The sequence below is a fragment of the Lycorma delicatula genome, chromosome 1 (genome assembly GCF_047948215.1).
Source record: "Lycorma delicatula isolate Av1 chromosome 1, ASM4794821v1, whole genome shotgun sequence".
Lineage (NCBI taxonomy): Eukaryota > Metazoa > Arthropoda > Insecta > Hemiptera > Fulgoridae > Lycorma > Lycorma delicatula.
In genome coordinates, this window is record NC_134455.1 from 229,983,476 (window position 1) to 230,010,290 (window position 26,815).

General features: G+C 29.0%; 1 protein-coding gene across 7 annotated transcripts in view; it reads left to right on the plus strand.

Moving 5' to 3' along the window:
• Positions 1 to 26,815, plus strand: part of RapGAP1 (Rap GTPase activating protein 1) — a 753,456-nt gene that overhangs the window by 569,269 nt on the left and 157,372 nt on the right. Inside the window, exon 1 of one of the 7 annotated variants that reach the window (XM_075374003.1) lies at positions 5,057 to 5,434. The exons of the other annotated variants lie outside the window; for them this stretch is intronic. Coding sequence (XP_075230118.1) covers positions 5,270 to 5,434 — 165 coding nt within the window. The 5' untranslated portion in view covers positions 5,057 to 5,269. Of the gene's footprint in view, positions 1 to 5,056; positions 5,435 to 26,815 lie in introns of those variants that run through there. 7 annotated transcript variants of the gene reach the window in all.

A 26,815-nucleotide genomic window follows, 5' to 3' on the forward strand; every position in this document is an offset into this window, starting at 1 on the left:
TATTTATCTTAAGTGAATACATTCAGAAAACTTATTTATATTTAAATTATTGTAATAAGATAATTTACTTAAAATCATGAATCACGACTAGCAAAAAAATTAATAAATAAAATAAAGTAAAATTTTAAAAAATGGAATGAAATGAAAGTAATATTTATTTTTTTCTGTCACATGATTTTAGCGTGGGAAATTGTAAATGAAATTGCAAGATAATTCAATCGTGATGTTCTAAAATATTTTAACGTTTCATTTCTTCAATTACAAAAGTTATGGTTTTAAATTAAAATTTGCAATAACATTGCTAATATTACTCTTTATGAAGCTAAAGAAAGATAATAATAATAATAATAATAATAATAAATAATTATTTATATATATATATATATATATATATATATAAATATAAATCTTTGTTATTGTATCAAATTTTAAATTTCTAAAATTCCAATTATATAATCATATAAAACTAATGAGCTTGAGAAACGTTTACCCTATTTTTTAAACATTTTGAAACCATACAACTTAACTGTATGGATTAGTAAATTCCAAAATTCAGTTCATAATTTTTTTTTAATCATTTTTAATCTTAAATAGTGACTACGTAGCGTGTTTAAAAGGGAAAATTTATTCTCTTTGATCTTCTTTCTTATTTTTCGTATATCATATCGCTTTTTAAAGTTGTACAAAAGCAAAGTAAAATAATCAGAAACTATGTTCGAATTTGTGTTAAAATTTATTCATTTTACTCAGAACTGGAACTCTTAAAACTGTTACCGTTGTCAATGAACGTATTTGACTACTTAACATTCACACAACGCTAAATATTTGTAATTTACAAATAAATTTGTTCTCATAGTAAAGTTTATTACCGTGTTCTTAATTTAAATTTTAATAGGATCCCATATGATAAAAAATTTACAATTTAAAAAAAAATTACTTGAAATTTAAAAAACGTAATAAAAAAATGAAATTTAATCTAATTACTAAGCAATATTTAACCTAGTGTACCTTATTGATATAATGGTACACTAGATTTGATAGTCATTTTGACTTAAAACTCGCAATTATTCCGTCGCGGCTAAGAATGTCTAAACAGGATAATTTTCTAATAAAAAAAAAATATTGTGCCTATTAGGTAAAAAAAATTACTTTGGAATCCTTTTTAGTTCCTTGTACGAAGTAAAGGAAGTAATGTGATCGCGAAAAATTTTTGTTTTCAGATTTCAACGGAAATATCCATTTTAACCGTCCCTGAATCAATTTTTACTAGTCTCGGCGTGACGTTTGTACGTACGTATGTATCTCGCATAACTCAAAAACAATTAGCCGTAGGATGTTGAAATTTTGGATTTAGGACTGCTGTAACACATACTTGTGCACCTCCCCTTTTGATTGCAATGGACTGAACCAATAGTATCCAAAAAAAGCCCAAACTCCAATCCAATATTCCAAATCCAATCCAAATTTTTCAGTTATGAAAAGATATCAGCAGTTATTAATGAAGTAAAATGTTATGTACTTTTCATAAAAAAAAAAAAAAAAAACTTGTATATGTAATTTAATAGGCGTACGAGGAAGTCACGTAGTGTCCACATCAGATTTTTTAAATTAAATAATGGTACAGAAAAAAAATGATGGAAAAAAGTTTTTTCATTATTATGGTTTGTATTCGCAGTTTGTTCCGTTTCTTCAATCAATAATGATTTTAATGTTACGATGGTCTTCATTTTTGACCGGTTTATAACCTGAACTTTTTCCTCTTTAATTTTACATACACTAATTCAAATATATTTAGATTTCCGTCAAGCTTAATGATTTATAAATGATTGCTGATTGAGGAAAAACGACCAGAAATTTTGCATTCAGTGAGTCTAACAAATTTATTAGTTTAATTAATTTCATAAAAATATTTCACTTTTAGAATCGGTTGTAAAAATATTTTTAATGTTATAAATTTATGCAGATGTATTATTTTTGAAATTAATTAAATATTATTTTCTTGAAGGAAATTTTATTAAAGATGGAACAGAAAATAAAAGTAATTAATCAAAACCTAACATCCACTTTTTTTTATTATTATACATTATAATACTATTAGCATGGAACGCAATTTTTGAACCGAAATTTTTTATAGCTGTTTTATTTCTATTTTACATGTAAAAAAAACAAAAACAGAAAGATAACTGTCCTTGAACTATCAGCATCCTTGTGTTTTATTTAATTGTGTAGGCTATGATATATTTATATATGTCTTTGTTCCAGCGTAAGAGAAACGTATTACGAACCGGTAAGTTTTATGAGTTAATGACGTCTATATTATAAATAGCACCATTATTTATTTAAATTGTTAAATTATGAGGGTATATTTCATTACCGGTCGATTCATATTTTCTTCTGAAAGGTATGTAACATACCCTGCTCTTATGAATAATTGTTTCTTTTTCAACTTCTTGAAAAAAAAAAATTTGTTTAGGTGACATCTGATTTCTAAAATTGTAGAATATAGTAAGAAAGATAACTTAAAACATATTTCTATTTATCAGAATTAATGAATCTGGAATTCAAGCGCTTGTTCTCAAAACAAAAGTCACACATTTTTCTGGCAGTTTCTTAAGGTATCTCATTTAGAAATTTCCAAACTAATTTACAGAATTTACGCTGCACGGCTAATTCTATGGGATAACACTTGATTGTTAGTAATTAAAATTTCAGAAACATGTTCCCTTGAAGGTTGACGTCTTATAAAATCATTAGAGCTAAAACGTTGTTTGAGTTGGTTTTTTTCTGGAATGTGGTTAGACTCAAACAGACAGGAACATCTTTCATAAATCTATTTGGAGTCAAAGAAATAACTTGTCGATTAAGGAATAACTTTCTCTGTAATATATAAGCTATATTACATATATGTTTAAATCTATAAGGCTATCCTTTATAATTTTTACTTCTATTTTGTTACGGATCCAGTACTGGAATAGTGGTAAATACTTTTGTTTCTTTTCTTTTTTCCGTTAGTACAATTCAATAACAGAATCTTATTTCAATATTTTATAACAATGGGCAAATCAGTAAATATTTATATGAATAAAATAAGATCAATTGATTTATTCAGCTCGTGAAACTAAATTTAATATTTACGTTAGACATGTATGATTATTCGTGAATACTTTTTTAAATTTAAAATGCTGTTTAAATTAATATATAACATTTTCCGAAATTCCACCGGTTCTGGTTGAATGATTTATACTTCATTTCAATATTTCCATTCAGATGCTATTCTGAGAAAGGGAGAAATATTTTCTCACTTTTGTAGGTCTAAAAAAGCCCCATTTAAGTGTTATCTTACTGGTAAATAAGTGTGGAGTTACCCCATCGTGGTTGAAAATCATCTGTCTTCTTGGATACAAGATCCAATGGAACGTAAGCATCGAAATATCGAAGCAAAGGTTCTGTGGTCTGGAATACTCTTATTGGGGATTGTTTGATGTTACTCTCGCTGCAGTTTGCGTTGCTATTGCAAACTCATACAACAAAATGACGTTTTCTTCATTGAAAAATTTACAAGGCATTGTTAAATAATGACATGGATGCATTATTCCAGTTATTTATAAATGTTTATTGATGTTCAAATGCAATACAGAATACTTGCCGGCCTTCGAGGCGCGAATGGTAGCGTTTCGGCCTTTCACCAGGAGGTGCCGGATTCGAATCGCGGTCAGACTTGGCATTTTCACAAGCTACAACAAAAGTGACATTTCATCTCATCCTTTGAAGCAATTCCTAAAAAAAAGTTAGAATTAGCTGTAGTGCCATCTTTTTAAATAAATTATTTCAAACAAATCTACATAAAATAAATTTATAATTAAATTAAAAGATGTCTAACAAATTATTTATTTTATTGAACGTTGATTTATTTGATTTTTAATCTGTTTTTAATATTTATTTATTTTTCGAGTATTTAAATATTTTGTTTTGTAATAACGATAATCTTGTTTCATTTAATACGTAGTTTCGTTTAAAATCTAGCACATTTTGATTTTGTTTTAAATTAACTTCTAAATTCAAACGTTTGTATTTAGTTTCTGTGGACTTTATTCATACCATTTACTCCAAATAAAATTCTCTACAAGTTTTATTTTGAACTTTTGTGTTTATTACCTATTAAACAAAGTAATTTTACACCAAACATAATATAACGTGTTTTTCGACCCCAATCTTTTGTCTTTTAAAGATGTCTATATTCTGGCTATTGCTATTGTGTAAGTTGACTCATTTAGACTGCTGCTAACATTTTTTATACATAACAATAACTATAATACAATTATTACTAAACAGGAACTATTTAAAATGCATGATCTTGTTGAATGAGTGGATTACTACTTTGGAAAATGGATCAGTAAAGGAGGGATCTCTCCGTAATACAGTAAGGAATCTCCCCCAATCTCTCACTCGACCAAGAAATAACTGTCATGAAAGAGAACACTAGGGAAGGATTTTCATGGTGTAAAATTGTAATTCAATTTCATCGTTTTTTTTTTGAAAGTATATTATTATTATTGTTTTATTGGATAAGTCTAGATGTTGACATTGATTTTAGGTTCTAAAATTTAATTTTATGCATTTAATGCATATTTCAGATTAAAAGCACAAAAAAACAGAATAGTATGTACACTAACGATAAATAAAGATGAATTTCATAATATAAAGTATTTCAATCCTTATTAACTTATTAAATCCTTATTAACTCAATTATTTTATAAACTAATAAGAGTAGACTAAGTGGTAATTAACGGGAGTGTTCGAATACTGATATTCTGTTAAGATTTTATATAGTTCAATAATCCTAAAAATTTCTCTTTTGTTTCTACTGAATAATGTTAGAATGAATTTCACCTCTTCAAGCGGGCCAGTTTTGCAAAATTAAAACAAAAAGCAAACTGTGGGCAACGATTACCTCTCCCTTCTCTGCGAGCTAGTGGATGTGTAGTGGGGGTTTATTCTTTCGGTAGTGGGGGGTTTTGTTAGCGAGCGGTGTTGCACTAAGTCAGTGTGTAGAAGGCGCGCGTACTGTGTGTGCGGCGGTGTTATGTCGGTTGCGCAGCTGTACCGTAAGCATTAGCTCTGTCTTCAATAGACAGCGAGGAGTGTGTTGAATTTGTTTTGTACACTATCGAATAGTATAACAGTTTTGTGTGTGCACTTGATGCGGTGTTTGACTGCTTAGAAAAACGTGTGGTTTAGTGTTTATATTGCTTTTTTGTGTTATGATGTAATGAGGGAATCCAGTCTGGCGACAACGTTGGCCACGGAGACCGACGGTGGTTGGGTTAACTCGGTCATGGGTGTTTTACGTTGGAGGGAACGGAACAACAACAGACAATCTACACAACAGGACAAAAGTATCACCTTATCCACGTCACCCACTCTAATCAGTCAGGTAAACATATTTTTGGAGTCAATATGTTTTTCTTTAAGCAAAGATTTTTTTTAAAAACCCGAGTCAGGATTTAATTATCTTACTTTATTGTGGTTTTCTTACCGGTATGGAATTTTAAGGTGTTTCACTTGCTCAGATTCGTAACGGGTGGACCGATAAAAAGGATATTTGTAAACTATATTTTTTTTGAATATTTTTACTTTATAATTATCAAGTTCAGAAATAATTTTGTAACTTATAATTTTTTAATACGGTAAAGTAAAAAATCGTACTTACGGCATTAATTTAATAACTGAGATTACATTAGTTATATCTACATACACTTTTGTGGCACATACGAAGTCAGCTTTAATTTTTACTACCTCGTTTCAAGGTTGTTTGTGATTCCTGTTTTTAAACTTTCTTACTTCAACCTTCAGGAGATGAACTTGATATTATAAGAGTAATTATTACTATTGTTGTTTCATCGGGAAATTATATTTTTAAATGTAGTGTTGGGCTGTCTTTGTCTGTCTGACTACAATAGTTTTCATCGTTTTGTTTGGAAGAATTATTGTTTTTGTGAGATTAGCAACGGTTGTTAATGTTAATTTAAGCTTATATTATGGATTATATTTTATTGTTAGTTTATGCATGCGTAGGCTTGTTCAATTGTGTTGTATTGTGTGTATTATATTGCACTAAACTTTTTATTGGAAATTAATCTGCTTTTGAAATTGTTTACGTTGTTCATTTTAATTTAACAGTTTTTTTATTATTACACTATTTGTCAATTTCTTCTTAATTAATATTAATTGAAGGAAATTATACGGGTTCAAGATGACTAAAATTAATGTTGCAGTTGTAAATTGAAGCTGTCGTCTTAACTTCAACGTTGTTTCAATTTGTCACTGCATCGTTTGAGAAATCAACAAAACTACTGAAGAAACTTAATGTCAACTTATTGGTTATAGTTAGATTAAACAATCTACTTTATAGAGTAAATAACCACTGTATATTTTTTGTTGTAATATTACACTACTATGTACAATACTTAACCCGTTAATCATCTGGTTTCATGTGAAATAATGTTGAATTCTTCAGTTGATTAATTTTATTCGGAACATGTTATTTACAAGTAGAACTTTTATTTTAAATATAAAATGCAAATTACTTTTTGGTTTTTCTTATAAAAATGGAATTTGGAAGTGTAATTGTAATTTTCGAGTATTTAATTTAGGTTTATTTATTAATACTGTTTCCGTGTTTACCTTTCTGATTAGTGTTGTATTCTATGGTAATTATATATTTATTTTTTATAATATAATATAGTTATTGGAAATCTAAAGAGAGGCTTCTAAAGTGTTAAACTGAGGTTTCGTGTTTATGTCTTTCCTATTCTAAATTAACTATTTTCGTTATCGTTGTCTGATAGCATTAATCCCATACTGCTTGTTTGTCATCTATTATTAGATTTTTATTTCTTTGTTTTGTTTATTCCGGTGATTTAAAACTTGTTAAGATTGTATTCGTTGTATAAAATTCATTTTTTGTTGTTAAGTAACTTATATTTATTTAGTTCTACATCATGCTTAAAGAAAATTTCATTTTTAACTGTTGTGGAAGATATTTACTGTTTGGAATAAAACTTCGTTCAGTTGTAAATTAAAATTGATTACATTAGTAACATAGTTTTATTTAAAATTACAGCTGCGCACGCTATGTACTACTTTATAAACAAATGTAGTTTTAATATTGTAGAACTAAAAACTTTCCGAATAATAAATACTCGAGAAACCATCTAATTCTAAAAGTTCAGTTGCATCAAATAGTAGTCGCCCGTACATTCCTAATATTGCTACTTACTTTACACTTTTGACCTGGAGAGAACATTTTATAAATATCTTTAGATTCTTTGCCTTTTTTCTGAGTTGCGTTTTGTAAGTTCTGGTACGATCTTTATTAAAGAATTCTTCTATACTGTTACTTTGAGCTTTATTGTTAGCTTAATGGGTGTTTCTCCAGCTTAGTTAAATCACTATTAAATAGAATAAAAATAATTACGTAAGAAAATTAAAAAAAAAAAACTACGGGGAAAATTTTCTGGTTTATTTGGAAGGGTAAATTCTTTGAAAATATCGCCATCACTCTTTCGTTTATGAGTTTGATTCAGCTGTTGTTAGCCACTCTTTACGTTACCTGCAAGACAGTTTATCATAGCCAGAATCAAATTAAAAAATAAACTCTATAATTAAAATTTCTGTATTTAATAGCATTGCGTGTATGGATTGCGTTGGTAATCGATGACTTTATTGATATGCCGTAAAATATTACTTTAAACCAATAGACCGCTTGTAGCAAATAATTCCTGTTTGAGAATTAATTGCTTTTCCAATTTCAGTTTTAAAATTAATGTTGAGAGTGATGCGGTGTGTTATATATCGTTTATGTATTCGTTATCACATACTATTCTTTACAAGGGAGTAAATTATCAGCCCTCTTTCGATTGGATTTTCTCTCAAATTGCGATTTTTCTTGTAACTTTACGGTCATAACTAGTATTATTTTTTGTTAATACAAATTATTTTATTTCACTATTTTTTTAATTATCTAGTTTTTTATTGTAAGCAGAAACCACAACAAATCGATGAGCGTGCGAAAAATTTGTAAGAGGATCAATCGCCATATATTATTTTGATACATAACTAATCATAAAATTTCAATTTTTTTTTGGTCACTTTTGTTTCTTTTTGAATATGTTTCTTTTTTGTTAAGAGATTGTGGCTAAGCGTGGAGTTCCAGTTGAATGGGAAATAAAGACGAGTCCATCGTTCTGGTCTCTTGTCTTTTCAAAAGTAAATTTTTTTGGTCACATTAGTTATATAATTTCTTAATCACTCACAATTTTACTCTTTGAATCATTGTCTCGCCCTTTTGATAGTCATTTATTATCACTCTCTTCGATTCACCAGCAAAATTTCCATATAATGCCTTTTCTCAACTTTATTCCCAAAATGTATATTTTGAACAGTCAGAACGTACGTAATATTACTATTTAGTATAATGAAAAACCACGCATTTCTCAACGAAATTATTATAAGATGGATACAATATAAAATAAATTAATCAACTCCCGTACTTACACGAAAGCTCATGAATAGCATTAAAAACCAAAACCTGCTCGTATTGTGTGAAACTAATGTAAGCGTTCAAAATATTACTTGTTTCATTGTAATACTAGTGAACTTACCGAGGGTTAATTTACCTTAAAGTAAGTACCGTGGAATTAGCAGATTGGACAGTATTGAACTAGAAGACAGGTTAATATTTCCGTAAATGTTGTATTTTAGTTGTTTATAGATAGATAAGACATCTGGTTGATGAGAGAATGATGTTCGAAAAAGAACATAATTCATCAAAAAGAAATCCGTATTACCTAATTGGTTAAACAGCGTATGAATAAAAATATTGGTTATTGGTAGGAAATCTAATTAGTAAGGACTTTCTACTTTTTGTATACTTTTCAATATTCAGGAAAATATTCCAAGCTACCTTAAATGCAATCTTAACAGGAATTTTCAGAGAACTCAATCTTAATTCCAGTTAAAATTTGGTTGTATGCCATAGGGTGAACTTTTAACGGTCATATATTATCTAAGTGATTTAAATTTTTCTTTTTCTAGGTTAATTGAGATATTGTATTTAATGATTGGCTCACAACAGAAAATAGTCCATTAATATCATTTCAGTAAAATGGGAAATAAAGACGATACCTTTTTTCTGGTCTTTTCAAAAGTAATTTTATTGGTCAATTTAATCTATGGTGCATTGCCTTTATATTCGGCAAAGTACCGTAGATAAAAGAGGCACCAGTTTCGGATGCTTCATTTTAGAGTAATGATGTTCACTTCTCAACCTTAAGGGAACATAATGAGTTTTTCATTTGCAGGACTAAGTATCAGTTGCACCAAGGTGGACAACTATATGTTGTTCACTGTATATTGAGCTCCTTGTATAAGAAAACGGGAAATCATTTTACTCCTCATTCCTAGTCTCAGGCTTGCGTGGAATGTTGCTTCCGCAACAAATACAAATATAAATATATTTTGTATTTCTCTTATTTTTGCATTTCCTTTGTTCCGCGTTTCTTTTAATAATATCTAATTCGGATTTCTTATCTAATTTTAACACGATAACCCAATCCAGCATAATTAATTAATTAAGTTTACGTGAACTGAAACTAAAGCCTACTTTTTTAGGGAAAGTAATAAAAATTCTGTTTCATTTTTTTTTTTTTTTAATAAAATCGTCTAAGTTGTGACTTATTTTATTTTAAATTAAATATGTTTTAAGATAGCTGTCATTATACTAAAACTAGGTAATAAAATTCAGCAAAGGACTTAGCTAGATTACTGACCTAAAAGAAACTTGTTTAATATTTATAATTATCATCATTGCAGTGTTCTCTTTTTTTCTCTACATTTGAGAGTAAACGTGCGGGCGTAATTTTTTGATTTTATCATTATTATTTTATCGGTCAATATCTTTATCTTAAATATTTTTTTATACTTCTGCCTTACGAGTTACGTAGCGCTTGAAAATTAAATTCTAGCATCTCATTCTTTGTTTGTTTTAATGCCGATTAAGTAATTTAACCTTGAGGTCTAAATTGAAATTTTATTTATCTTATGTCCTTCAACCGATCACAGGTATTCGGTATGAAATATTATTTAGTCGGCTTTTAGAATGTTTAGAGCCATTTGTTTAGCGTAGCATTATGTAAATCTGTCAAGCAGATGTGCAAAATATCTTTTTATTCGGTTTTCAGTTCAATTTAAATATAATTCTATTTTAAAAAGTCATTGTTTTTAATAAAAAATGAGTTGTGCTTTATGTCGTAGAGTTGTTTACAAAAAAGAATTTGTCGTTTAACAAGATCATATTTGTTTTATTAAACTAGTTTGGATCATCTTATTTTTACATCGAGTGAGACTTCTCTCATTTGTTTTTATTTCTCACTGAATACCACCTGCAATAATTCAATCACCAAGAAAGAAATTCTTTCTCTTGTGATCTTTCTTACATTGATGGTAGGTATTGAATGGATTTCTTTCTTTTCAGGTTTTAACTGTAGAATCAAGAGCACTTATGTATCGTTTAATTAGTAACCTTAAAGCTAAACTGAGTTGACATTTTTGTATTTCAAGGCTGAAGGAAACAGGTACGGGCAGTCATAAACAACTTCTATTCGGTGATTTGAGATTTTGAATTTCGGGCTGCTTAATCGTTTTAAGGGTTGTAAATCTTCGCTAATTTTTTAAGAAGTAACGTTGTACTACTAGATAATATTACTAGTGATATCATGTACAATATACTATTATGTAAATTAATTGATTATCCTTTACTGCGGAGACAAGACTAAACAGTTGGAAAAGATCCTGATTTAATATAGGAAGTAAATAAAATTAGATTCAAACAAGCACTGGTTTTATTACTCCCTAATAAATTATGAAAAGCGTTTTCTTCAAAATATTTCATTATCGGTGATCATATTTTCAGAAATAATATACTTTCGCTGCCCAACGTTTTACCTGCCCTTTATATTTATTTTTACGTTAATATAATGCGACTTAATAGAATTTAAAGTAAAAATAATTTAAAATGCTCTAGTACTTAAAATAATAGATATTTTCGCCATTTTATGCCGGATATTCGTATTTAATTTTGGGTTAGATGCTAATTTTACACTAAGTAAAAATTTACTTATAAATGAACTCGTCTTACTGACTGACTGATCCGTTTACTTTCATCGCAAAAAGAGAAAATCCTGTTTAGTCTACGTGCTACATAATAGACCGGAAGAACTGATGACCTAATGAAGTCCCATTTGCAACCGATATTGGACCGGATGTAGGTATAATACCGATATTTATGTGGGTGGGTGGTTCTTTATAGCGATTAGAAATTTACTTAATAATTTTTATCATCCCTGTTTTTTATAATATCCTGTTCTAGTCAGGTGTTGTTTCTGAATGTATTACTGTTTGTAATCCTCTAAGGTAAAGCTGTATACAATTATAATTATCATAATACTTCTTATACTTTTTGGAGAAAAGTGAAAGTAAAATAAGAGTTTTAATATCAGTTCGGTATCTAGAACAATCATTAATGATAAAAAAGAAGATATCCTCTGTTTACGTTTAAAATATTAATAATATAATGTTAATGTCTCGCCTGGTACGGTTCATTTTAAGGCAAGAAAATTGAAATCTAGGAATAGACGACTGATTTAAAAGGAGCCAAAATTATTTTTTAGCTTCATGATAAAATTAAAAACTATAAGCAAAGTGAAAATGTTGTAGAAAATTCATTGCAGAGTTAGAATTTACTATCGGTCTGTATTGTCGTACTTACTACCTTTTTTATTCTGACCTGTTAAGGTTTTCTACAATACATTAAGATCATTGTTAGTGTCAGAGGTTCTGCTACTTGCAGTCACTTATGGTGTATCGGTGTTTTAACTATATGTTTAATTGGGAGATCGCTCACTTTTTATGATTAGATTATGTGTATTTTGACTACATTATCTGATGTGGTGGTTTGAGAGGTTAGTCTTAATTCAGCTCTGTACATACAGGAAATGAATAATCAGATTTTGTGTGTTTTCATTTGCACGTCAGTACGTTCAAATTAAGGGATACTTTCCTTAATACGATGAAATAATATTTTTCAACTAAGAGTTCGCTCTATACTTGTATTATTTCAAGACCGATGGGTCTGCTGGATTAAGACACCGGTTTTTTAATTCAATGGGAAGTAAAAGAAAAGATGCAATGAACTGTAACCACCTCGTATTTAAATTACGTTTGATATGTTTTTGGAATCTGACAACCATTTCTTCAATTTTTTTTAAGTACGCTTACGTAATTCTCATATTTTTTAGATTTCGGTGGGTATTTGGAGATATTTTCAGAGAAATTATAATCTAACCAAATTTAACCTACGCTCGCTTCGCTTGCTAGTCAAGATTAGCGAGCGTAGGTTGAGTCTGGTTAGATTATATTTATAATTTCTCTACAAATATCTCCAGTTACAAAGTAATTATAACATGAGCAAATACTAATACGTAACCTAAAAAAAAAAAATTGTGGGGAGGAAAACAGAAAAGACCTGAAAATTTTAACGACAGAAATTTTGTGGGTAATAATAAAAAAGATAGATTTTGTAAGGTAAGTTATAATTGCTTATTTTCCTGGTATTTTTCTTTTATTTGGTTTTTATATCCTACTGTAAGGCTCGTCAGGTAATTTTTTTTATCTGCTTTTTAATTAAAGTACATAAGTACCTTAATTTTAAAGGTTATTTTATTTGTTTTTGTAATTGTTCTCTTAGATAAACTTTTACCCTGCATAAAATAAAAGAATATTGTAATAAGTTATTTGTGTAGCTGAATAAATGATAGCACAGAAAACGTTATTTGTCTTAAAATATTATACGCGATAAAACCTGTTCGCTCGTATTTTATTATTTTTATTTTTCTACGAAAAACTGCAGTGATAAGTTGGCGATTTTAATAATGGCAGAGTGAAATCTGTGATGGGTTTTAAAAAAAATTCTCATCTACGCATTTTCCCCCTAAGGTGTACGTTGCAACCTGCTCAACTAGTCAACCATAAGCCACCCCCACCCATGGCCCAGTGAGTTGAGGGTGATATGAATGACTTGTAAATGAGGTATAGTTTTGTACAGACTCAGGCCGACCTTTTCTGAGACGTGTGGTTAATTGTACCCCAATTACCAAGTACATCGATATCCTCCGTCTAGTATTCAAATCCTTATAAAAGCGCAAACCTTTACTTATTTGAACCTCAGAACCTTCGACTTACTAAATCAACTGATTTGCAACGACGAGTTAATCACTAGATACGAGATGAGATATGATGATGAGGATGATATGTATGACTTGTACAGACTTAGGCTGGCCATTCCCGAGCCGTGTCGTTAATTGAACCCCAACCACCAAAATACACTGGTATTCACTGTCTAGTATTCAGATCTATACAAAAGCACGTATGAAAGCGCAAACCTTTACTAGGATTTGAATTTTGCAAAAAAAAGAATATTTTTTCTTCTGTTACTATTTATTTAAAATTTATCGGATTAAAGATTTTTCTACGGATCTAGGATGTTTTATTTAAATGATTATATAAAATTTTAACCAACCTCGTGTGAGCTGAATTTTTTTCAGCTCAGAGGATCATTTATTTGATTATGCAGTCAAATAATTGATTGCATATCTCAACGTTACATGGTTTGAAATGTCTACATTCGTGTATTTTCAGAATTATTTTTGTCTTGCTTGTTCTACAGAATATGTTAAATTGCATACACATACAGATATCTATATATATAAATGTATATACACAGGTGCGAGAATAGTATACACATAGCATTTAGATTTCTGAGAGCGTGACATTATCTCCATTTCTTTTTGTGATAAAACAACTGTGCTAACAAAACTACAAACTCCATGTAACGTTATGCTATGTAGTATCTTGAACTGTATGAATGAACCTAATATGAAGTATGTATTTAATGGTTTCTGTTCGAAACCATTAAAGTTGATACTAATGGTATTCATTTAATGATATTTAATTTTATTATAATATGCCTGTATTGTTTTACATTATGTATTCTTATACATATTATTTGATATGAATTGTATATAAAATATTCTTCATTTAATTTTTGTTGTAGTACTAACTGTATATATTTCTACTTTACGTAGATGTGGATATCATGCGTAATGTTAAAAAAAACACAGCTAGCTTAATAGCTTACATCTTTCATTTATTTTTTAAATGTTAAGCTGAAATGGTAAAAAATTTTATGAATAACTGTATTTGTGAATTCTGAAGGCTGGTTTTCATGTAAAACCTATTGAGATGCAGTTGTCAGTATTTTTAAGGTTGGTTCGATTATAAATTAGATGTTTTAACTAAATTTAACTTAATTTTTAATAAGATGTTTGTTTTTGGAGCTTATTTCTTAGCATCTTCCCAAAACTTGACAACTTTCTGGATCATTAGAAAAATATTTTGAATTTTTCGGACATCTAATAACAGTGTAAGAAGCCCCCCCCCCCCCCGTTACATGTTTATGATTTATGATTTCATAAAAAATTAATTCAATTTCTGAATTTCATTAAGATAACACACGAAATGGACATCTCCATTTCGTGTATTATCATCATAATTCATCAATTATCATAACCTAAACACAGGCAGTCAGCATCATTTAAAATTGATTATTGCGAGTGCACATAAAAATTTATTTTTATCGAAAGGATGTTTTATTAAAAGTTACGAAGATTTGTTGATATTTTTTCGATACGTAATATTTTCTATCATTAAAAGAAAATAAATCTCGCAGTGTTAGATGTTGGTAAATTTGTAGTCTTTAATTTGACAAAAAGACAATGTAGGATAATTATGTACAATATCAGATAGTTGTGCAATAATTAATAATAATTAGGCAGTAATAGTTTTGCAATAATTAGTTCAATTGTTTCTCTGTTCTGTTATTGCATTATTCTCTACGAGTGTTATAGACGCTCTCACACTGAAACAGGTAATGCGCAACCAGCAACGACTAATATACAATAATGTTGTTGCTAGTATGTTTACAATAGAATAGGTCCGGAGTCTCAGACCAGAGCGATGCGATATCGCTATGCTGAAAAGGTTGCCATTCGACAGCAACACAAACAGCTGTTTGCTACATATTGAGAGATAACAGGAAATATTCATAAAACACACACACACACACACACATATATATATATATATATATATATATATATATACATATATATATATATATGTATTCAGTTGGTGAAATGTTTATGTGTGAACGAATATAATTTGGAAGTTAATACGTTTATTTTAATCAATATTATATTGTAAAAAAATTCTAAGGACCCGTTCGGTAGCAGTTTTTTGAATGCATAGGATGATTCTGTAATTCTGTTGTAGAACTGTTAAACTATGATCTATTAGAAGTTCTCATGAAGGATGTTCCCATGTATTCCGTATTTCCTTATTTTCCTTCTTTTTTCAAATATCACCATAATATCAACACTTCATCATCGTCAGATCACATATTTATATATATCACAGCAAAAGTATAAAGTAACCCTATTACTAGACAGTAACGTTAATAACTAAAATAGTGATCAAACAAGATTACTTTTATTGCTAACCATAGGTCGTTGATTGATACAGTGTGAGAACAGGCTCGAAGCGATGTTCCTTATTGCTCATTGCTGTTTTCGCGTTGCCTGCTGCTCCGGTCTGAGAGCCGTCGTAGAGTTATCTTCGAGTTTCAGGCGATAATATGATTTGATTATAGATCGTGTCATTTGGTATATAAGTAGAAATGATACGAATCGATGATACATCTTGGATGGTATCGTTAATCATAAAAGGAGAGAGATTCGTGAATCACCAGATAATAATTAATTATTACAAACTAAGTGGAAAAGTCTGGTGTAAACGTTAATAACTTATTTATTTTGTTAATCAATGCTGTATTTATAACATGGAAAGTGCGTCAAGAACAGTGACTTTTATTTTAATTAATGAGTAAAATGAAATAATATATTCAATAAATGAAAACCGAGAAATCTCGTTAACACAGCATTTATTTAAAAAAAAGTAAATCCAACACATTTGAGAGTGCTTTTAAGAGTTGATACATCATAAAATCAACAAATAAACGAATTTACATTACGAGAGGGATTACAAATAAATATACATATGGAAACGCAGATAAAAACGATGAATAAAGGTTTTGAAACGGTGAAAATAAGTGAAATCCTTCAGAATATATATATCAGTCTTATTCTGCAAAAAAACATAAAAAAAAAATAAAAAATAATAAAATTATGATACAAATATTATTTACAAAGGCATACGGTATATGAAAATTATTAAAAAGACCCGCTGACAAATTAGGAACTAAAAATGTCAGTAATAAAATTGAAATAATCTAAAAAGAATTTTATTGAAATTATTGTAACATTAAAAAGGTTCTTTTTGATGATACTGAAAACTTTTGAATTTTGTCACTAACGAGTTCTAAACAAACGTAACCTCAATCTGATTTTTAGCTACGAAAATAAAATATAATAATAAAAAGCCATTTATAAGTAAAATAGCTTAAAACAATTTGTTTTTTTTTTGTTTTTAATTTTTACACGAAGACATTTAATTAAAGACGATTTAAATATTTTCCACGTGTATTAACTGTTGATGGATTAAAACAATAAATGTTGTATCCGTTTAAATAATTATGTTTATAACAGATAAGACACTTCAATCACTTCTATGACAAAATTTCATGAATAAATGAAGACTATCTGAATCTCTCTCACTCTCTCTCTCTCTCTCTCTCTCAATGTGTGTGTGCACGCGCGCGGTAGGTGGTTGTGAGGGGAGGGGGGTTCGCGCACTTTATATATATAAATTTGGTTTTATTTGTTCCAAAAAAATAGAGCTGACAAATAAAACCAATCATTTTATACCGAAAAAATACACTAAAATAGAATGGTATCCCTTTTAACATGTACAAAAGCAATTTACTACTTGTTTAAAAATAACATTAATTAAGATTGAAAAATAACATTCTGTAAAGGATTTCACTAGTCAGTTACAAATAATAAATAAAATCTTATAAGTCCGCCTAGGGACCTAAAATAAATTAAAAATAGGTATTAAAGTTACCAAACCTTGCAAAATTTATAATATTATATGTAATATTAATAGTATTATTATACAGATATAAGAGTAGACGAATCTTTAATGTTAATAGTAGTTTTTTTTTTTGTAAAAATTTTGTAATCATGAGTAAAAGAAAGAGCATAACTGATGTTTTTAGAAGTTAAAAATTTCGGGCTTCTGGTTGGAAATAATTTATGAATGCGCGTATTCTCATTTCTTATTCTACTAATAACCTGAATAAATTTCAACTTTGCTATTTAGATAACTGGAAAAGGGTAGCGGCTGTTTTTACTTAGTTTGAAAAGCTTCCTAAATAGAATCTTCTCTAGTGTTTTTTCAACAATGTTAATTTCTTTTACAATTAAGCAAGTACGATAAGTTTCTCTAGAGAATTTTTAAGTAGTTCGGCTTCTACACGTCTAGTTTCTTAATGTATTCGTATTCCTTTCTTTTTTATTAGTTTTAGATTCTGTGTAATCATCCAGTTTTTGTTTTTATTTTAAAGATTTTAACTAAAAGTTTACAATACTATTAGAAATCAAAGAGATAATCACTCATTTTTGTATAAGCTAATTCTAATGTCACTAATGTTTTGTTTGAAGCTAATCAAGTGAAATTCATTTCAGTTATCAACTATGTTGCTGTTGGCCAGTCCAGGTTCTATATCAATTTCTTCAGCTCTGTTTTGTTGGGGAGGCTTGCTCTTCCATCAACTGTACACTTAAAAAAAATCTGATGTAAACACCACAAGACTTTCTTGTACGCCTATTAAACTACATATACACATTTTTTAAAAATAAAAAGTGAATAAAATGTTATTTCATTAATAACTTCTGATATTTTCTTCTTATTATTATTGAATTATTATTTAGTTCCCAGTTGATTGCAATTAAAATGTGAGGTGCACAACTAGGTGTTACATGAATTTTAAATCCAAAATTTCAATGTTCTACGGCTAATCGTTTTTGAGTTATGCGAGATACATACGCACGTACAGACGTCACACCGAAGCTAGTTAAAATGGGTCCAGGGATGGTCAAAATGGATATTTCCGTTGAAATCTGAAAACCGAAATTTTTCGCGATGTCAGTACTTCCTTTATGTTGTACAAGTAGAAACTGTGACATTAAAACAAGCTTTCACAATGATATGCGCAACTTTCCAATTTTTGTGGGTCATCTGCTTCCCTACGTACTTAAATCTTAAATTTTTTTTTTTTAACGAATACTGTACAATGGCTTTAGAAAACAACAGTATTTTCCAAATAATAATTAAGGAAATGTTTTATATAAATACATTTGTTAACAACTGTACTAATTACTTAAAGAAAATAGATTGTAATATTTTTCATGATTATTAACTAGGAAATTTTTATTTATAATTAGAGATTAAAAATTATATAATCTGTGAAGTTTTGAAAACATATTCTATACATTTTTGCGGTACGTGAAACTGGATTACGTGAACATCGAGCCGATATCTAAATACAGTTTTATTATTTTTTTGTTTTTTTTTTGTTTAGGAGTGCATTATAGGTTCCTGTCTTGGGTGGAAAGTAAAGAGTAGGAGCTTCATACAATGGTGCATTGAATGTAATATTTCGGTTAAACAGGCAACATGGCACACAATTATTATTTATTAGTATAATATTTATGTAATTTTTTAACTATGTCTGCTTCCAAACCTATTAAGGCGAATGGGCCAGGTTACAGGACCCTTCGGTAACACTGAATCATGTGGAAGTTTGAGCTTCTTATACTTATATCATAAGTCCTAATAGTAAAATACAAACGTGTTTAATGAATAGTATGGCGTTCGCAAAAATGCGTAAACCAGAACGAGAAAGATTTGATGGTTCTGTGGTCAGAGATAGCCAGCAGTAAAAGCGTTTTAATAACACGGACCGGAAAGCAACATTCCTGAACTGTTGCATCTATTAAATGCGTTCATTTTAACGCATTATATATTCCTCTTCTTCTGAGTTTATATTTAGTAATTCAGTTGACTGAATCTTGCCAACAGACATACGGACGCTTGTACAGAATAGAATATCTTAATACTATGTCTTAATAACATCTCACTTTTTTTTTTCTTCATTAAGAAAAGACAACTTTCCTCGCCGAATTTTGGAGCAGAGGAGGGTTTATTAATTAATCTCAAATATTTAGTTTTTTATTTCATGATTGGTGGGTATGTTTGTTTAAATTTTGAATGCTGTCAAACTACGTTTTTAAAAATGTCTTATTAGGATATAAATTTCCATTTAAAAAAAAAACATAAATATGTTTAATAGGGGATTATTATTTACGTTAACTTGAGTGTAATATCGTAACGTTAAATTAGATGTTAAATTGCCTTCGTATTAATTATTTTGCATCATTTATAATTTGTGAATAATAAACTATATAATGTATGCGTATTAACGATTGTGTTAGGAATATATTTTATTAATTAATTGATATTTTTTCAACGAATATACGTATATAAAAACATATGTTGCAGACGTTATTTTCAGGCTTGTGTAGCATCCAAATCTTTACTATTGTATTTTTTTCTCTGCCGCAGGTAATAATTTGTTTATATGAAAAAACTTTTTTTCATTTTTGAAATGAAAATATGCTCTAAAATAAAATCTCTTACTTATCCATTTGTAGAAAATTTACATTTTATAGAAACGTTTTATGCAGTTTTTAAGGCATCTCCCTTATCGAGTATATTGCGTTCTTATTGAACACTAATGTGTGCATTAATTAGACCAGTCAGAGTTGTTTCCTGTAAGAGTAATTTTGTAAGAGTAATTTTTTGAGAAGGCAGTTATTGTGGCTTATGTTTCATCAGCATGCCAAGCTCTTGGCATGCTCTGTAAGAGTGTTTTTCAGCTCTCTTTGAAGGTGACTGGAACACATCACTCTCCGCTTTCTTTAGCAAGCTCGACACGGGATGGTTGTTCTTAGAATGGCTACTCCACTTTTTGAAGTGAATTTTATCTCAAATTAGAACGTCTTCAAAAACATTCTAAACATCTACTTTGTCATTCGTGTTAAGATACTAATGTATCTTAACACAAATGACATTTAAGACACAAAAATATGGATATGCATCTGACTGGTCCTCACGTGTCCTTTATTCAAAGAATACTTTGATCCCTAGAGCTGTAATTGGTTTTGAACGCAACTTCTATATTACATTTTTTTAATGTTTCGTTTTTAACCGGTTATAAACGTCATTGATATTCATACGGTATGTTTAAATTTTAAAATGAAATTTACAGTATAGAGTTTTCAAATAAACTGCACAGCGAAATTTTCAGGTTTATAAAATTCTCGATAAACACAATTAAACTCTCAGCTGCTGTTTTTTGGTATTGAATAATTATTCATTTCTATTCTCAAAGTAACGTACTACTCTAATGATACACATTAACTCACCTACTAATCCCACTAAACGCAGTCTCCTATCTCAATAAGCTCATTCTTCTTTAACGTCTAATAGTGTGTTAACAGATACTTTTAGTGACATCTATGTCGCATACTGAACCGTGTGTGGGAATGTGAAGCACATTATGAAGAAATAGGATTTAAAAATAAGAATTAAATGACTTAATGGATAAAAAATGACGTTTGAAAATTAAGATTCCCTATATATCGAACAGAAAGTATTTTTTTTGCATTATTATTTTAATATTTTACTCTTGCTTTTTAAAAGCATTCATTAAACTATTTTAATCCGTACTGTATGCATGTTTTTTGTCGGTCTTTACCGGCAATGTTTTCTACCTTTTTACATAGAAGCAGTTTTAAAATTTTTAGTCACGTAACTTTCTTGTAGTTATTGTTTACGTTTGTCTATCTTTAAAATAACATGTTTTACGCTAACAATGGTGTATTTCTTGAACATTTTATTTTGTATATTCTAAACGCACGACTCGCTGAATTTAAGCGTCATGCACATGCTTTGAATTTTTACGATGGATAGGAAATGGATGGATAGGGTTGAGATTAAGGAAAAGAGACAGACTGACAAAAAGATAGGTGTGTTTTTGTGTCCGCCCACGTGTGTTTGATCTCTTGTATTTATTGGAGGAGAGAAAGTTGCATTGCATCTTCAGTAGGTTTATGTCATATCACGATTGGTGGAGTTAATAGCGGATGTTGGTTTATGTTATTGTGACCCATAAATTTATTGCTTAAATTCTAAAAGTCTGCATACGTTAAGAGTCTGCCTTATAATAATTTCAAAGCTCGGATGATAATAGCGTTGGGCATTACTATCTTACTTTACCGGATTTTTTTTATTAAATCTGAAGAATTTTTTTATTATTATTCAAAGATTTAAATACGTATTTCCACTATTTTTATATACGCTGAAAAAAAATTGTAATATTTTAGTTACATTAAGAAAATATTCCTGATTATATAAAAAAATATGGCTAAAAAGAATTCCCTATCCTATTTTTGTGAGAAGAAACGTGACTTTGACTCTAATTTAGTAATATAACTTTTGCTATCATTTAGGTGAATGCAAGCAGAAGGAAATAATTAAATTTGATTGATATAATAATAAAATAGACAATAGAATTGAGATGCTGAATGTTAGTTATGTGAAAATATAGTTCCTGTTTGAAGGAAAGAGATTTCATTTACAACAAATTCTCATTATTCCTAACTGAAACTAAGGTAATTCTGACCGGCCTAAGAAAAAGTTAAAATTTCGGAAAATGTGAGGGTTGTTGTTATTATTGTGAAGTCGAAATCGTCATTATTGGTAAAAACAAATAACCCATCAAAATGTTTTTGAACATTACTTAACACTCACGTTGACGGGTATGTGTATTTCCAAAGTCAAGTTCATACATGCGCTGTAGGGTGAAATTTATAATACATTACAAGATGGTTTAATTGTTAGCTTAACTGTTGCTTTATTCTTATAAATAATTTAAGTGTTTCAATTTATCTGTAGTAAATAGATTAAGGAAGAAATTATTGATACAACGGGTTTTCTGTCATTCTTAGAAAAATTAATGCCTATTTCGGATTAATAAAGCCAGCGTCTAGAACCTTAATTCTTAAGAATACGGAATGTTTAAAAGGTTATGCTTAGTTTATGGAGTAAGAATATGTGAATGTTTTCTGTAATGTATATCTAGGTAAACTTATTAACTTTTATGAAAACTTATTTAACGTTGTTTTTTCCTAAAATATATCCTTTGAGTTCCATTATTAAAATTAAAACATAAAACGTTTACATATTTTTTTTAAATTTCTGAATTATTAAATGTTTTTATTTGTTTTATTAGAATAGCATTAAGAAATTACTTTAATTTCAAACGAAAAGGTAAAAGTATTATTTTTAGTCTCCCCAAATACAATGTTAATTTTTAAAGTTTGGACATTTTTATCTAGGTCAGTTTATTCAACGCCTGAAATAAATTTCAGGTTTTCGGCTGTTAAAATCCTTAGACCTGGTATTCAAAATTCACAGTATTCGCTCAGCTTGTGATCAGTTTTGAAATTTAAGCGAAACAGTAAGATTTTTATTTGATATCAGGTAGTTTTCTTGAAACTGAAACATCAATTATGACAGATATTTTACTGTACGAGATGTTAATTTACAGTCGACTTGTAATCGCACTTTTTTTACTATTATTTTCACTTTAAAGCACTGATTAATTACGTTTCCCTTTGTTTGTGCCTACATTTTACAATTTAAATATAAGTGGATTATATGTTTTTTTTTTTCAAACATTCTGATAAGTAAGTTTAAATAGATATATTTTTTGTTGAAGCACAGATTTCTATGTGGAACATTAAACAGTAACGTTGTAGAGAAAAGTATTTTAAGTTGAGGTGATCTATTCGTGTGAATATTCGCGAAATTTATATCTCTAAACGCTGGTTTATTCCCTATTATTTTTTTAAAAACTTTTTGGCAGCTTTAATAAAAATTGTGGCTGATTAGAAAAATATATTGTCAGGCAATTATTATTATTATTATTTATATTTTTTTGAAGTACTTACATTTATACATAACAGACCCATTAGACCATGGATTAATCGGATGAAAATATACGACTACACCATGAGCTTATGCAATGTTGTAACGCTCCTATTCAAAAGGTTAAACACGATTCTCGGAAAGACTTGTATAAAAATTCAGCTTCTTTGTTTTACCGGTCTAAGTAAGAAAATGATGAAAGTGATAAAATATATCAATCGATGTACTTATGTCGATAGACATGTAATGAGTACTGTAACAGTTTTCCTCTTATTTCAGTATCAATGTCGGTAAACCGAGTATGTCCAATTAAGAAGATTAGGAATCCAATTTGCAGGTAAGAAATGCCAATCTGTACGAAGAATTTATTTTTCTTTTTTTTTACTAACTTGATGGAATTTAATTTTTCTCTGGAAATAATTAAATATATTTGAACTTGTGAATCCGTGTGTTCATTGAATGTATTTTAAAAAGATGAAAGAGTTTTATAAACATCTGAAAGATCAATATAAAGAACAAGAAACGTGTTTTGAACCAGTTTAGTGTTGAAAGCTTTTCTTCTGACTAACGATATTTCACCTAGCCCATCGATCACATCTAACATTATTAAAACCTTTCTTGCCGAATATCTTTTTATTTACTATTTTTTTTCCACAGATCGGTTTTTATCAACATCGTTCAATAAATTCCGGTTTATATAGTCAGTTATAAGATGTAAAAAAAATAATTTTATAACAGTCTACTTTTTAAAATAATATTTTGTCATTAAAAATTTCATACTTGGATATTCTGTCTGAGTGTGTTTTTTATACAAATTGATTCGATCAAAGATGATAGATTTCCTTCCAAAAAATTGTATTTAAAAGAAAAAAGAAGTATTTGTCAAATTTAAAAAAGAGACGTTTGAGAAGCTATGTAAACATTAAGTTTTTGCTTTCTCGATCCAGGATACAGTAATTGTAGCCATAACGTTAACGCATTATAATGGGATATTTTTTATTTGGCGGAAAACTTTGTGAATTGTTGAAAATTTGCAGTTAAATAAAAAAAAGTCTTATCTTTTATTGGTGTTTTAGCCTGACGCTTATAAAATGAGCTTATTTCTACTGTCAAATACATGCTTAATTCGTGAGTTGTTGACTCAAGAGTTATGTGTAGATATAAAGGAATACATATACTACATTCATTTTCTTTTGTAATAACGACTGCAGGAAACGAACTCCTTTTATTTTTATTTGTTTATATACGTAAACTGATATCTCTTCATTAAAGTTGATTTGCTGCTGCTATATTATGTGTATAAATCTCGACTTAGTCTGATCATTGTTAACAAACAGGCTTGTAATAATACTTAACTATAATGTAACAGTTAATTTGTACATATGTGAACTTTATTTTACATAATACAACATGCGTACAAGATTAATTTCTATTATTTTCTTGTCTGCATACTAATGTTTAAAGTAAGTCTGCACATTTAAAATAAGCCCGTATTTGAAGAACACATGGATTTGTGCGAGATGTTTTTTGTAGTCTCCAAACTAACTTTTTTTGTTGAACATTTTCAACTAGTCTTTTCACAGTAGTTTTATTTAGGATGTTTATCCTTTCGAAAATACCACGTAATTTACGATAGTCTCAGCGAAACTTTTTCCGTATTTTTCTTTAATTTTAAAGATCGTCACTCGCTTCGCATTGACCAACCGCACGCGTTTATTACAGCATGTGATTTCACAGAACGCTGCCAACCTTGTCGGGAAAAATGGCGCACAACTTAAATCGTGTGTTAATTATTGGGCTTCCGGTTTATTAATAACTTAGAAAATCAATTGATTGTCTCAGACATTATCATTATGATCTTTGTTAGTGACAATGATAAACGTGTAATTGAAATCTTGTCTGGATATGAAGCGATTGGGAACATTCGGCAAAAATACATTAATTGTTGACTTAAATTGAACAGTTTGTACGATGTACTATTCATGTTCCCATAACGATGAGAAACATTACTCTAAAAAGAGAATCAGAAAAATGTTCGTAAGTAGAAGTCGTAACTTAAAGCTAAAAGTCAATCACGTATTAGGTTCATTTTTTTTTATAGTTTTTTCGTTTGTCTCCGTTATTTTTTCTACCTTGATGATGAAGAATAAATACATTTATCTATGGTTTTCAATCTTAATTGAGTTAAAACTTAAAAAAAAAAAAAACAAAAAAAAAACTTCGTTTAAATGACATAATGCGTGGGCTACTACTGGTTTATCTTTGATTTTGGATTTCTGACCGTTTCACTTTATTTTTATATTTATTGTTTTTGTATACTTCCTTTTGTATTTTTTTCGAAATGTCCAGCTGCAGTGACCGATGATGCACTGACGTTCGGGACACTCCGTTACACTATCGTTAACAACGGCATTGTTTTCGGTATGTGTCTCTTCAACGTTCTCTTGGTAATTTTGACGTCCTTCTGTAAAAAATGTACTGTAACTATGTGTACTGGAATAAGTTATATTTTGTGTTTTTTCATAGCAAACCAATACATGAATTTTTGTGCTGAACAGAAATATATTTAGTTTGTCGTGATAATTATTTTACTAGCAGTTGTGAGTATGTAGATTGATGGTGATGCCATCACCATCTAATTAAAAAGAACCGTTTATGTTAAGAAAAGCATTAGTTTAATAAAAAGTTTTGCTTAGTTACTTACTGTTTGAATTTGATTTCATCAATAAAAATATGTTAAAATGTAATTATTTTAAGTAAGTAAACTTTTTAAGGCATTATTTCCATCGTTATAACGTTTTAGCTATAAAAGTTGTAATTCTCTATATTCTTGAATAACTGAATATATTATCGTACATTTACAATGGAAGCAGTATTACTAGATGGAAAGAGCATTTTCTTATTGTTTTAATTTGCAGAATGTGTGATCTTAGACAATTAGTTTACTGGAATAATTTCTACTTATCTGATGATGCATCAGATTTGCTTCGGTTGGGGGAGAAAACGGTTGGTGAGCTGTGTTGCAAATTGGTTATGAATTTGTGATATACTCGTATCTCTACCGGTTAATACCGTCCTGTTCATTATAACTGATTCTACCATCATCGTCCTGTTCCCGATGGTATTCTCGTTTATAAATAATCAATGAAATTATTTAAGTTTCCAGACTAGTTATTGAATACTAGTGTAGCATTACTATTTAGGTAATAAACATAATTTATTGTCAAGTAGGTGAATACTCTCTTTACAATAGCATATACAACCATTAAAATCAAACTTGTACAGTGCCATAGATATTGTCATAACGTGGATTACTATCGCGAAGGATTTATCGTAATCTTTTTACTATATTTCTTTCAATTGAATTGTAAACCGTGTGCAATATTTCGTTTTATTTGGTAACTGAGGTTTTACGTGAAGCGATAGTTAATGAATGTAATTCAAGTAAGCCTTTGGTCGTAATAATAAAATATTTGTTTCGTGCCTGTAATTATAGATTTATTTATTTTTAAATTTTCTACTGTTAAATTTCAGGTTCCGTTCGCAACAAATTCTTCAGTAGATTTAATCATGTTAATAGGATTTTATGGAAATCATTTTATAGGATTTCGTTGATTTTGATTTATTT